Below are 14755 nucleotides of genomic sequence, written 5' to 3'. Positions count from 1 at the left end.
GGCTAGAGCAACAGGAAATTTTAGATACTGCTATGGGCTCAGAGAGCTGCAACTCAGTGAAAATGTATGCTTACCCGGTCCCCATTGGCTCCAGCAGGACCAGGGGCACCTACAGCACCAGGAGCACCCTAGTACCAAAAAGAAAACATCTCGTTAATATCACTCCCCCTCATACCATTAGAAGTGACCCCTGCCATTTCCCCTTGCTATGCTTATAAAGTGTTTGAACACTTTTACTGGGAACTCTAGGTGGACATCAAGAAAGCCTTTGATGCGTTTCAGTTCTAATTATCAACTATTAGAAGCCACTCTAAGGAGGAAAGTACCCTAATGGCGAGGGTTATGGAAGTGACTAAGTCATAGGCAGGTTAGGAACTGGGGAGATCTCAACTCTATGCTCTTGTAAGATTCCCAGGAGAGCAGCAAATGACTAGCCTTGTTTAGAAGTGTTAGGACTGTGTGATTCAGAGAAAGGACTATTGAGAATGTGCCACAGAAATTTATCAGCACTGAAGGAGAGGTGAGAAAAACCAAAGTAGCTTATGGCCTGGAAGAGCCATGATGCCAACACTCTAGGCAGTATTATTATACCTTTATGTGATTTTTGTTGGCATCTCCATGGCATTAAGAGTTCATCTTTTGGACTGCTCTTTGAGTGATAAATTCTTAGGGTATACATTTGAGTACATATGACCTTGTTGGAGGTCCTGGCTTCCTAAAATGTTAGAATTACTTTTTTTTTTTTCTAAAGCCCTGTAGTAACTTAAAACAATCATTTAACATTCTATTAAACCTAGAGGTTTTGGACTATAGTTTTACGTGGTATAGTTAACACTAAGGAATGTAAAAAATTCAGGCTGTGATTTTTCAAGGGGATAAGTCCTGTTGAATTTTTCTTTTGGAACATTGATATTATTAGTCATAGATCCAGAAAGTACTGGAATACTCTTTTACTAAACTTGACTCCTTCTTTTGTCAGTTTGATTTTGGAAAGCTTCTCAACTCAAATTGAATGAAATGAAAACAAAACAAAACAAACAACAAAACCCAATCTAAGTGAAAACAGTTCTACTCACACGAGCACCATCTCTGCCAGGGCTACCAACGTCACCTCTGAGACCAGTTTCACCCTGAAAGTATAAAGCAAGAACACCTTTTTGTTTTCTGACAAAATTTCTGAGTCAAAATTAATCTGAAGTGTTTTTTTTACAGAAGATGCTGTAATACCTTTATTTATTTAAGATTTTTAGTAATGTTTTGATTCCCTACCATTCTATAAAACGTTGAATGAAGGTAAAAAAGGGAAATATAATTCAGGGCTCTTTCCAGATTAATATTCTTTTCTAATTTCCATACACCCTCCTGAAGCATAATCAAGCAAGGTACAAATTCATGTGGACAGAATTATAAGGCAACATCACAATGGGCTTCAGTGCCTGATCACTCTTACGGCATAACTAATGCAGCAGCACGGTTGACAGCTGTTCAATATAGCTTCTTCCCATTAATTAGGGCAGGCTGAGGCATTATTGTTAGTGGCATTAAAATGAGCCTCATGTATTACTCAACACCATCTGTTTGCGTGAAATTCCATGGTAGCAAGGAATTCTGCCAGATTAGTGAGTTTAGAAATGTGTAGGTGCTAGGTGGCAGAGGGAAATGTGTATAGATAGATATCAGAATGCTACCAGACCACCTGCCAAGAATTGTAAAAAACTAGTTAACCTCGTGCAGCCTTCGTTACTAGGGTTCATCAACAGTATGCATTAAGGTCGCGCACTGAGAGGATACCTTTTCTCCCTTGCCTCCAGGTATGCCAGCAGCACCCCTCTCTCCTGGGAGTCCACTAGGACCAGATGGACCAGCAGTGCCTGGAGCACCAAGCACACCAGGTTCGCCCTTGAATCAAACACATGTGAAATCAATTATTTCAGTGGTAAAAGAAGAAAATGAAGAGTAAAACTCTTGAAGAATTCCAATTTAAACAGTTAATAGATACCATTCTTGCCTGCTTAGAGACACAAAGGAAGCCTGCTGAAAGGAGGGAGAATACAACTGAGGAAGATGCTATTAATGACAGGGTGACTAAAGAGAAGAGGTAGTGGGAGTGGGTGGCTGTGATTTTTCTATAACCTGCTCCCAGTCCTCTTCAGGAAGGCAGGCGTGGAAAAGAAGAGGGTAGGACAATGGGAGGCAGAGTGAAAAATGTTTGCCCACAAACATTTTTCAAGGTTAGGTCAGGAAATATGGAAAGAGACCTCATCAATTGGAGAGATGTTTACATTTTAATCTTTTTAAGTGTTGGGGCTGTAGCTTCCATTTTTCTATAAAGCTTTTTTACAATTCTGTACAAAACCTGTTGACTAGCTTCTGCGATAAAACCCTTTGAAAGTACTTTCTCACAGAACTAACGTTTCCTTTCTTACTTCCTCTCTCCCTCTTATCTTTTTTTTTTCCAATATCCTTCCATATACCAAAATAGCTTTTTACAGCTAATCTTTACACTTTTTTCCTTAAAGGTAAGAATTAGAAGTAAGATAAATTGCCTTTCTTTCTTGTGGTTGAAGTAATCAGTTTTTTTTGAAATGTACAATTCCATCTATTTTAAGATATAAACCACAGATTCTATTTTGAAACAAGTTCTCAGGCTTATGTTTTAAGAATGAATGTACTTTCCAGTTAATTTTTATCATCATAAACTCTCTTATTATTGTATCACTTTTTGAAATTTTACTCTTTATAGAGGATTTGGGGAAGGTAAAAGTTCATTCTCTAAAAATAGTGTCCAAATAAGTATGTTGTTTCTATCTAGATTAAGACAAATTATAAAATTGACAGAACATTGTAAATCAGCTATAATAAAAATTTTAAAAAGATAAAAGTATAAATAATGTGATGAGAAAAGAGTGAAAACCCATACTAATTCATTTATGTATGTAGAACACTGGGGTTTTGCTTCTTTTGGAATGATTCAGGTCTGTTGGAATCAGACTGTAATTTACTGAGATGGGAATAATCACAGAACTGGAAATAAATAAAACAAAAATCTAAGAAACAACTCATTTGCTAGTGTAAAGGATTTACTTATTCTAGAATATACTGGGCTAAACCAGCAATATATAACATAAAATTTTACCTTGTTGCCATCAGGCCCCGGGGGTCCAGAAGGACCTCGGCTTCCAATAGGACCAGCAGGACCAGCAGCACCACTTTCACCTGGGGGACCACGCTCCCCCTGTGAAAAAGGGATTAGAAGAAGTGTTGCACTGTTCATCACTTTTAGACATACTATTTTTCACGAGTTCACACTTGTTTAGCTTTTGAATCCTGGTTCTGACATTTATTAGAAAATTATAATTATTTTCCCTTAACTTTTTACTAGTAAAATGAAGGGAAGAGATGAGATAATCTCTAAAGTATCATTCAGCTCTAATGTTCTATGGCTACAACTCCAAAATTTGTTGCTTCTAGAGTATAATATTCAATTTTTGGAATTCATTTCCTTTTTTTGGTCTTTTTGTGATGGATGCCAGTTAGGCATAGTATTCAAAAGGAAAAACTGCATTATTTTAGGTGACTAGCAATGCCAGGTATAAATAAGATTAGATATTCTCATGTGTATGCTGTCTTTTTACAATTGCATGCAACAGTGATGTCTCAGTATAATATAGTTAATAGAGAAAAAAAATATATATGAAAATGTGTGTTTATATATATATATGTCTATCTATCTAAATATCTCCCAATTTGCATTAAATATCACTATGCATTCTATGGTCCAGAATATTTAACATGGAAGTCCGTATTGCAGCTTTTTCAAAGGCCCTTCTTACAACTTGGTTCTATGGTACCATGGTTCTATGATACTAAATTTGTTTGGGCATCCTAGATACTTGGTGATTAGCCACATAACAGGATACTTTAGAGGCCAGCTAATCATTCCAGTTATTCTAATAGCTAAAGACAAACTACACCAATTTATTTAATTTTTAAAATGTAAGTACACTCATGACTTCAGCTTTTAGACTTTGAACACCAACATACACTGCAGAAATTGAAATTATAATTTACTGAGATGGAAATCACACACTTTAAATCTTAGTAAGATATTTCTTTTCCTTAGCTCAGGTCGAGCCACTGTCATAAATATATCATGCTTGTCTGTAAAAACCACTGGATATAATACATATATTAGTTTATTTATGTTTCTTATAACTGTGTGGTTTTTGAATAAGAAATATGATCAATTAAATAAAAGTCTATTGTCAATTTAGAAATTGAATATTCTCTGCAGAGTATGTTTCACTACAGTAAAGTGTCAAGAATTTGTTATTAAGAGGTCATCAATAGTTTTCAGGAGAAAGCTCTATTTGTTTTAAAAACATCACCAGAAGTTTATGAAAGTTAAACAACACTTACTCTTGGACCAGCAGGACCAGGGAGACCAAATTCACCAGGGATACCCTAGGCAAAACACAAGAATAAATAAAGTGTAAAGGTTATTATGTATGTTCTCTAAACCTACTTATGTTTATGATATTTAGAAAAGTTTTGAAAGAGTGAAATAAAACCAGATAGGCTCTACCTACATGAGTGTATAAATACACAAGCTTCTAAGAACAAGAGAACTTTCAGAGGTGTATGAAAAGATATAAAAAGTGAGAATTCCACTGATATTAAAGATAGATCTATCCTAGAACCTAGAATCAGAAATTTAAATTTTCTCTTTATTTAGTTTATTGGACAAAAGACTATCTCCTTTGATAATATGATAAATAATGAACAATATCAGACATTGCCTATTTTTAGTTATATAACAGACTGCCTTCTTAATAGAAATGATCATATTCTGCACATTACCTAGTTAATTGTATACCCTAGTGTATCTCCTTTATTACTGACCAGCTGTCTCCTTAATGTGCCCCACTGTTGACAAAGGAGAGCAGGCCACAGAATGTAACTGAATTGAAGCACATTCATCACAATTACAGATAAAATGACTCAGAACTCATGCCCTGATTGTGAATAGCAGTGTCATGTCTGAATGCCAAGAAAAACATTAGAAGCAATTTTTCAGGGTCTAGTTTGATAGAAAATCAGTGCATTTACTTTTTCACTATGGAGAGGGAAATAATTTGTATTTTAGCATTACCAAGAACAAAACAAAAAGTAAGGCTATTAAATGGAATGGTCATGATATATTTTACTTCCATAATGTGATGTTTCATTCAGTCCTTAAGACAAAGTAATTTGAATGAAAATGAGTAACTTGGCTCATTCTCTCCATCAGTACCAGCATATGTAGAACACTATCATTAACATATGAAATATGAAGTTTCCTTTTGCATATTATAATTGCACTGCAGTAGAGTGTTAAACAGAGAGGAAATCTTAAGTTTAGAAGAATTTACTATCACTTGTTTTACTCACCCTTTCTCCTGGTTTGCCAACTTCACCAGCTGTACCTGCGGGGCCAGGGAGACCCTATTGAAAAAAAAAAAATACAAACCTCAATCTTTATGGCTGTATTTGGGGGATTTCCTAATAATTTGTTTTTGGGTCTCTATCTAATAGGAACATGATCACTAACTAGTGGGTGTTACTAAAGAATTACAGAAAAGTTTGCTTTAGTTCTAAAATCATGTTTTGTGTGGTGGGGAAGAGTGTGTAGTGATTTACAGATGGATAGTCTGTGTGTTTTCACTGACTTACCTGGAAGCCTGGAGGACCAGCGGGACCTTGTTCACCTTTTCCACCTTGAACACCCTGAAGGTGATAAGAGAGATAACATAAATTAGAGATACATGTCACCATTGCTGTCTAGCTACATAACTTTTGGACTGGAAAAAAAAAAAAAAAAAAAGACAGTCATTTTTGTGGGACTAGATTCATTTTAGGGCAGAAAAAAACAAGAGTAGGAGAAATACCCACCTGTGGTCCAGGAGGTCCCTGAGCACCATTGTTTCCATCAGGACCTGGGGCACCCTAAAATGTTTAACAGAAAAAGCTCAGGGTTAACTGTGAGTCAGATAATTTAAGATGCCCCCAAAGCCTCCCTCATGTGTTACTTCCTCAAAACAAAGCTTGTCATCTTAGCATGAATTAAACTAATTGTGGGTCCCCAGCCAAGGCCCAGATATGACCTACTACATTTGATAAGGCTCATGGAACTCCACGGATGAAGGGCAATTTATTAAGGTCAAAGAATGCTACTAGTATATTATAGCCTTTTAATCACAAAATGAATCAAGTAAAAACCAAATGCAGTCATAAATATTTTTGATTTAGTATATATTCTGATTTGTTATAGCTTACTACCTTATAAGTGTGGTTAAAAAAAAGACACTTTATGATGGTAAAAGGACCCTTGGGAATGCCATCTTAGAAAGAAAGTGATGGAATAATATCAGATGGCCTCAAAAGATGTGTATCCTACGTGAATACTCCTTGGATAGACCCACACAGAAGTTAATACCTACCCGAGCACCAGCCAGACCAGCATGACCTTTTTCACCATTTTTGCCAGGATCACCCTATAATAAACATTTAAAAATACATTTAATTTCAAATTAACCATGACAATTTAAAAATGTTAACTTCTTGCCTTTTTTTTTTTTTTTTTTTTTTTTTTTAGATTCCTAGTCCTTTAATTCCTTAATCTAAGGCATGATCCATCATCATTCAGCTCCATGAACAATAGAGTACACCTGTGTCTGCAGGAGCATATAACTCAGGATGTGGATTTTCAGCAGGGGTATAATGATACACTGGGAGTCCACTTTTAATGTGGTAAGTGGCTTGCAGTTTCACTGTGTTGAAAGGAATCCCCATGAGTTAGAGTAGACTGAGGCTGGAGAGAAATAATAGAGTTTTGGTGAACTGTTGCAAGAAAGTGCTGAGGGAGAGGAGGTTATAGTGATTCTTACAGTGGGGCCTTTGGGTCCAGGGAATCCAATGTTGCCAGGCTCTCCTCTTGCTCCAGCTGGGCCAATTGGTCCAGGCCTGCCATCAATACCAGGGAGGCCCTGAAACCAGAGTTCATTTAGAATTTATTCAGCATCAAAAGGATCTCATGGCCTCAAGCGTGCGATGTTGCCATGGGATGAAACAATCATTTTCTGAGTTCATAGATCTTCCTGTATAAAGTGTCAAAAATCATGTCCTTTTCTAAATAGGATGTCGGCACACACACAGCCAAGTCAATCTCATGTGTACAATTCTCTCTTTCTCCTCTCTTTTCATACCCTTGTCACCCTCTTCAGTTTTCCCTGCCATATTTTTCTTTTTCCTTTTCTCTTTTTACTCTTGTGTTCCTCTGGAGTCTGTAATCACAATGCATTACTTTGTGTTCTCACATTTCTATGTAGCTGACACTTACTTTCAGTGTGTTCACATGTAAATAAACTATGGAGTAGACTTGATACGGATGCAATTTGTCTTTGAAAATATAATGGAAAATGAGCAACTCTTACCGCAGGACCTTCTTTACCAGCTGGACCAACATTTCCAGGGGATCCAGGGAAACCCTGTAAAACAAATGAGGACACTTTCATATTGGCCACTGTAACACATATGTTCAAAGCTCCAATTAATTGAAATCTCACAAAAGCACTTTTCCCCCACTTTTTGTTTGGTTGCCTAGGGAAGATCATTAGGAGTATTAGTCACTAGTTGGGAAATATGAAAAGAGCTCTGAAATCTTTCTTCTTTATATTTTTATGCCTTTCTTTTTATTAGTGCAACTCATCCACTTAAAGATATCTCAAGAAACTTGAGCAAGATACTATGTGGGAAAAATGTATATGTTATTTACCTTATAATACAAAAACAAATACTTTCAGTAAGCAATTTTCAAAGTATATTTTTTTGTTGTTAGATTTGGTATCTTTATTACTTGTTTATGATACAATTACAGTTAATACTCATCCGTAAGAGATAACAGAGGCAAAAAATTACTCTATTGCTATGGGTTAGAGTGTCTACAGATCTAAAGGTCATTTCTCCATAGCTAGTGTGATGCTGAATACATTATGGCACTTTGTGATTGCTGGAAAAATGATTCACTTATGAATCTAATAAACTGATAATGTATAGTCCTAATATGTTTCACGAACACCTTATATAAAACTCCCAAATTCAGATAAAAGATTCATGCTGATAGAAGAACCACCCTAATTTGGATATATTAAAATAAATCTGTTCTTCCCAAAACCTCATAGCCATTGTATCAAGTAATAGGGAATTTATGAACTAACCAAATTTGTCAAAGTAGCTACTGGGCTTTGATAAAGTTAAATTAAAAAGGGAACTGTCAGCATGTCTAACAATTAACTTTTGATTTTTTAATTTCTGTCTTTAAATATTAATCATCTCTTTAAAAAAGGAAACAGTGCTGGGTGTGTCTTGTTCAGAATCAGTATGAAACTTACTCGGGGTCCCATAAGGCCAGGCTCTCCAGGGCGACCAGAATCTCCATTGGGACCTCGAACACCAGCAGGGCCAGTTGGACCACGACTACCAGGAGGGCCCTATTAAAAAGAAGGGAGAGGGAGGTTACTAAAGCCAATTACATACCTGACATACCAACCACCAGAAGCATCAAGTTCCTTCCCAGGAAATGACTAATGGTCAACTTACCATGACACCAGCTCTGCCATCAGCTCCAGGGAGACCACGAGAACCAGGATTTCCCTGTAAGAAAGTACATGAAACAGAAGAGAATTGGAGAAAATTCTTGAATCAGGTGGAGCAGAATTTATTGAAATATGGCATGCATGCAGGAAATCTTGATTCCCTTAAGGAGGAGATACAATTACAAGCGAAGCCGAAATACTTCATCCAACCCCAAAGGAATGTGTAGAGAAAACATTCTGCAAAAGTAGGTCAACATTGTTTCCAGACCGATTTTTATAACATATCATATTAAGAGTCAGTGATTTAATAAAGCAGATGGAAAGCAGATGCTTTCTTCGTCTAGAAAATGCACTCAGTGATTCTGACCAATTCCCAGGGAAGGGGTACCTCTTGTGTGTCTGGGTGTTAAGAGCATTTGGAACCTACCCTCAGCCCAGGAGGTCCTGGGGGGCCAGCAGATCCAACTTCTCCATTGGGGCCTCTCTTTCCTTCTTCACCACTGGGACCAGGAGGACCTTGGGGCCCAGCAGCACCCTATTTAATGAAGGAAAAAATAAAAAGGAGGGAGAGGAAAAATAAAATTTGGTTTCATACCCATCTAGACAAAGAATAATAACTTAAAAAAGTAGAAATATTACTTTTTGAATTGAAAAACTAGTAACTCCATGAAACTGTCATTATATAACTACTTACAGGCTCGCCCTTGTTGCCGCTCTCTCCTTTGGAACCAGCTGGACCAGGCTCACCCTAGGGTCCAATACAAAACAGTGGTTAAATCACATTTGTCACAACTCTCTGGCAGACAAATATCAGGGACTACTTATGGATCAATTAAAGAGAGCTCTAGGTCTTTAAGAAATATGCTCAGTTCATATTTAAATGACTACAGAGGAACAGTCTTGAAAGGACAAGACTGATATAGGAATGGGCCTCACTGACCTTTGGGAAATGTTCTAGGATAGCAGGGAGGGTGTATCTGTGTATTAGAGAGTATACATACATGTGCATGAACTTATAGAAGAAATACAAACTAAAAATGCTAAGGAAGAAATAAGGATGATAAAACGACAAGAGGAAGTCTAGATGGGGATGGAGTGATGACAGCGCTCATATTTTGGGATGATAAAAGCATCAGTCATGACCACTTACAACAAGACCTCTGGCACCAGTAGCACCAGCAGCACCAGCAGGGCCAGGAATACCTCGAGGCCCAGGGAGGCCAGGAGCCCCAGCAACACCAGGCAGGCCCTGGGGAAGAAATGCAGCATGCGTCCATCATGAGGCAACTGGCAGGAGGGACATCATTCATTAAAATACCTTTAAAACCACAGCAGCACATTTTAGCCAAATACTCACAGCAGCACCCTTAGCACCAGGAAGGCCGTTGGCTCCAGGGTTGCCCTATGAAGAAAAGGAAGGGAGAAAAATACAAATTCATAGGAGTATTTCTATTCTTCTTCATTCTTTTTTCTTTCCTTCCACTCAATGAGATGAGTAATGACAATGGCTACTTACAGGAGGTCCAACAGGGCCAGAAACACCTGGAAGACCCACTTCACCACGGGGACCCGCAGGACCTGCAGGACCAGGGTTACCAACAGGTCCAAGTTCACCCTAAAAGAGGGAATGACACTGAGGCATTAGCAAATAACAAAACAGCATATCTTTTTTTTTTTAATTTTATTGAAATATAGTTGACTTACAATATAGTTAATTTCAGGTGTACCAGCGAATTAAATCAGTTATAAGCACATCTCTGTTTTAAGGTAACCAAGTTTTATGAGATTTCTTCAGAATTGTAATAATTTCCCTCATTTGGTCCGGAACCACAAGATTTGGGTTTGCATTCCTATATTCCTGGCCTGGTTCTCAGAGACTCTGGTTCTCAGCTTGTCAGTCCCAACTAGTTTTGGGAGTATATCCCCGAGGGGTCTCACAGAATCAATTTCTATGTTGCCATCTATATCTTTGTTCATAGTGCTCAGGTTCAGAAGTTGGGAGTGAGAAACCTGGTCATTCTACATCCATTTGAAGGAGGGACTAATTAAGCAGCCTATTCTATAATTACCTATCTGCGAACACAGTCTCTATCTTTCACATGATAATAAAAAGTTTATCAAGATAATGACAGTGGTCACCAGTGTTTTTACCTTGGGGCCAGGAGCACCTGGGAAGCCTGGAGGGCCAGCAGACCCAATGGGACCCTGAAATCAAAGTAGAAGGAGGTAAGAAATTTCCTCCCACTATTAACAACATAACAACAACAGAAGATTGAGTGCTTAAGAGTGGCTTAATCTTAATGTTGGCAAAGAGAAAACTGACAGCTAGTTTCTTGTCACTGGTATCTTATCAAAGGGAAGACATTCTAGGTCTCTAAGATGAGGTAGATTTTACTTTGTATATCAATACATGCCTCAGGGATAGTAGTTTTTATAACTTGAACCTTCAGATGACCTCACAGAACATTTGGTAAGGTGTCTAAAATGGTATTATTTCATAGGTAATTAATAAAGAAGATTTCTCCCATCCCACACTCTCAACCCCGTCCAGATTCTTCAGTGTCAAAACTTACAGCAGGACCCACAGGACCCACACTTCCATCATTTCCACGGGCACCCTTTGAAGAAAATAAAGAAAAAAAGTCAAGTAGGAAGTTAAATGGCACATATTAGAAAATTCTGAAAAAGTATAAAAATGAACAAAAGTAGAAGCACTCACAGCTGGGCCAGGAGCACCGACACGTCCTCTCTCACCAGGAAGCCCGCGAGCTCCCTAGAAGCAGAAATATTTCCAATGAAATCCAGAATGCTAATTTAAGAAAAAGTTACAGGCATCATTTGCTTTGTCCAATTTCCAACATGTGCAAGAATCCACTGAAAATAAATAGATCTTGTTCTAATTCCAACTAAAAGGTAATGGATTTCAATTAAGTATGCAGAAGGCTATTAGAAAAATATCAAAGAATACAATGCCAAGGGAAATGGTAATTAGCAAAAACATTAAAGAAGTTCCAGCTTGCAAAGAGTGTACACATTCTGATTTACAATAAAGTAATCAATACTTACTGTTTGACCTGGAGTTCCATTTTCGCCGGGGGCACCAGGTTCGCCCTATATGGAAACGAAAGATTGAGTTTTTGTTCATTATCTATATTGATTTTTTTATGATAATTTTTATCCAGTTACTTTAGTTTCAACCATTTATGTATTTTGTAACATTTCTTACATAGACTGTTTCTCCATTATGCTAGTCATGTAAATTTTTAAAAATTATAGAAAAATTATAAAATGTGGGTTTTTGTTGAGATAATACCAAATATCACAGTACTAGGGAGTGGTTGAGGGTTATTTACCCTTTCCTCAATTTTCCCCATAGATTTTGGATATCATTTAGACTAGACTTATATATTAGGAATGATATCATAGAAAGAAATGCCAGAGGATAATCTGCTTTCAACATAACCATAACAATTTACCCTCTTTAAAGTTATTTTGAACACTCGATATTTTCATTTTCATAAAATATGTGTAAAATTTAAAGCTTCATAATATTTTATAGAACTGTCATTTATTTGCTATCTTTATTCTTGTCTTGAGTAAAAACCATTCTGGTGATGGTGGAGGACAGTGGAGGTGGTAATATAATACAATGGCACATGAAAAAGAACTTTCCTTCAAGGTAATCTAATTCAGATATAGAAAAAAACTGGGAGGCCATTAGACTCTTCATTTCTAGGATTTTATCTGAAGTGTATTCTCTATGAATAAGCATTAGAGTGGGAGAAAGGATTTCTAGCCTGTGCCCTTCTAAGGACTGGAGGTGTGACTTTAGGCAAGTCACTTGCTCTCTCTAAGCCTCAGTTTCCTTCATCTGCAAAATGAGAGAGTCTCCAAAGCTCCTTGCAGCTCTTAACATTTTATGATGCTGTGATTAGTAGTCTGAGCTATTATATTAGGCTCTAGGGAGAATGAGTTTGACCTTATCCATTTGTGTGGCAGCTGGAAAGTTAGAACAGATTCTCCACATTCATGTTCATTTCTGGTCCCGCTAGTATTCGTTACTCATTAATTTGTAATTACGTTGGTATTCACTTTAATATCACATTATCTCCTTAATAGGAGAGAGAACATTTTAGAGTTGAAAACGCTGTCAGAGAAGAGCCCAGCCAAGAGATAACACACTTCTGAGACTTTAATTACCTAATTAAAATTTTTTTGAGTGTGCACAGATAAATCACAGGAAAGAGGTTGAAAAGTGTATTGTGACATGAATGTACCTATCTAATTAGTGCATGGCAAAGGAGAATTTACAGTTTAAAATAATATAGTGTTCTAATATATGATTATATGTTTATTTACTTTTATTTTGGTGGCAGAGATTGACTGAAATTATAGAAGGAAAGGAAATGGAAGAAGAAGCTATTGACATTTTTATCTCAATTGTTTGATGGATATTGAATTAAAGAAATATTATTAATAATTGGCCTTTTGTTATAGAATCCCATAGGCCTCACATTAAGGGAATTAAAGTGTTGAAGAGGAAATAAGATACTCTTCAGATTATGAGTAGCCTTCAGTAAAAATATACTTTCTGATGGTGATGGCGAATCATAATCAATTGTTTTTAAAAAAATGCTTTTGATTTAATATTTACCTTCACACCTGGAGCACCGGGCTGTCCCTTCAATCCATCCAGACCGTTGTGACCCTGAAAGGCAAGTCCTTATTATTAAAATGCTATTCCATTACAGTGCTTGGTCAACTCAAACATCTTCTGTCTTTGCAGTTACTATCCCCTGGGTGAATCTTGTGACTGCTTCAGTAGAATGGAGCCCTAAGTGCCCCAGCGCTGGGCAAACTCCCTCTGTTGCCCTACCTAGGTAAGTTGCTAAACCTCCCTGAACTTGAAAGGGAAGGATGAAGATGCTCTCTCACAGTCTTTCCATCTTTAATAATTCTACAATCTTCAGAGGGCTTTAAATACCTCTTAAGTTATACCAATTTTATACAATTTTCTCTGTAGGGATCCTTGTTTCTTGGAAACCATGAACAGACTCAAAAAACAAAAAACAGAAAACAAAAAAAAAAACCGAAAACCAACCAAAAACAAAAAAACAGACTACACCCTGCTTTACTTTCCAGCCATTTTACTCATTAACTCACTTTCTATTTAGTCAAATTCCAGGAATTTACTAAAACTAATCAACATGTTCTCTCCTGTGGGTAAGGAATGTGCTCACCCTAATGCCCTTGAAGCCAGGAAGTCCAGGAGTTCCAGGGAAACCACGAGCACCCTTAAAAAGAAACACAGAAGAAGTCAAATAATGCTTTTGTCCTAAATAAAAAGACAATGAGCTCTTCCCTCTAAAGTGTTTCTCCTCATCACAGTCCAAGCTTGGAATCAAAGACTAGTATGTGTTTAAGCACCGAGCCCCAAATAAGTGGCTCTAATTTGATAATTAATACTATGGTATTTGTAGAACACACAGTTTAGTTGTTTACAGTATGCTTGCTGTCATTAATATTATAGTATTTGCATTAATAAAAACTGTAGGCATTCTTTTAAAAATAATTTTTAAAAATTTTTATTAAAATATGGTTGATTTATAATGTTGAGTTAATTTCTGCTCTACAGCAAAGTGATTCAGTTAAAACTATATGCATTCTTAACTAGGCTCCTTTATTTGGCAGATGCCTTCAACAAATGTTCTAAGTGTGCAGATGTCTGTGTTGCCACTTAGACTGATTCTAGTTTTAGCAGCTATCCTGTATATGAGATACCTCTGATCTTTGGACTATGTACTGTTGTAAAGTATCTCACCTGTGGTCCAACAACTCCTCTCTCACCAGGTCGTCCGGGTTTTCCAGGGTGACCCTAAAACATGAAACCATCACAGGATGAATGTTTTCTTGGTAAAGCCTCAAATGAAAGTAGAGGCATCTTGGTTTTTACAATGGCGGGAAACGTATCATAAAAACGTGGATCCAAATATATATTTAATTAACAATTATATTTCCTTATATACAAGAAAATTATTTCATTACAGTGATATTTTCCATATGGGGAGAATTATGTCAGGCATATTCAGCTTTTGGCAGAATACTTAATTTGAATATAGAAA

The 14755-nt window shown here is 36.9% G+C and overlaps 1 protein-coding gene across 1 annotated transcript in view; it reads right to left on the bottom strand.

Annotated features, from left to right (window-relative positions):
• COL1A2 (collagen type I alpha 2 chain) overlaps positions 1-14755 on the bottom strand; it is a 35924-nt gene that overhangs the window by 11207 nt on the left and 9962 nt on the right. The window contains 25 exon segments of the mRNA NM_001243655.1: positions 75-128; positions 1077-1130; positions 1792-1899; positions 3137-3235; positions 4420-4464; positions 5431-5484; positions 5713-5766; positions 5932-5985; positions 6480-6533; positions 6927-7025; positions 7473-7526; positions 8430-8528; positions 8638-8691; positions 9061-9168; positions 9328-9381; positions 9784-9882; positions 9991-10035; positions 10150-10248; positions 10785-10838; positions 11207-11251; positions 11353-11406; positions 11700-11744; positions 13288-13341; positions 13874-13927; positions 14455-14508. Coding sequence (NP_001230584.1) covers positions 75-128; positions 1077-1130; positions 1792-1899; positions 3137-3235; positions 4420-4464; positions 5431-5484; positions 5713-5766; positions 5932-5985; positions 6480-6533; positions 6927-7025; positions 7473-7526; positions 8430-8528; positions 8638-8691; positions 9061-9168; positions 9328-9381; positions 9784-9882; positions 9991-10035; positions 10150-10248; positions 10785-10838; positions 11207-11251; positions 11353-11406; positions 11700-11744; positions 13288-13341; positions 13874-13927; positions 14455-14508 — 1647 coding nt within the window.

The sequence above is a fragment of the Sus scrofa genome, chromosome 9 (genome assembly GCF_000003025.6).
Source record: "Sus scrofa isolate TJ Tabasco breed Duroc chromosome 9, Sscrofa11.1, whole genome shotgun sequence".
NCBI classification, from domain to species: domain Eukaryota; kingdom Metazoa; phylum Chordata; class Mammalia; order Artiodactyla; family Suidae; genus Sus; species Sus scrofa.
This window is presented reverse-complemented; position numbering and strand designations above follow the sequence as displayed.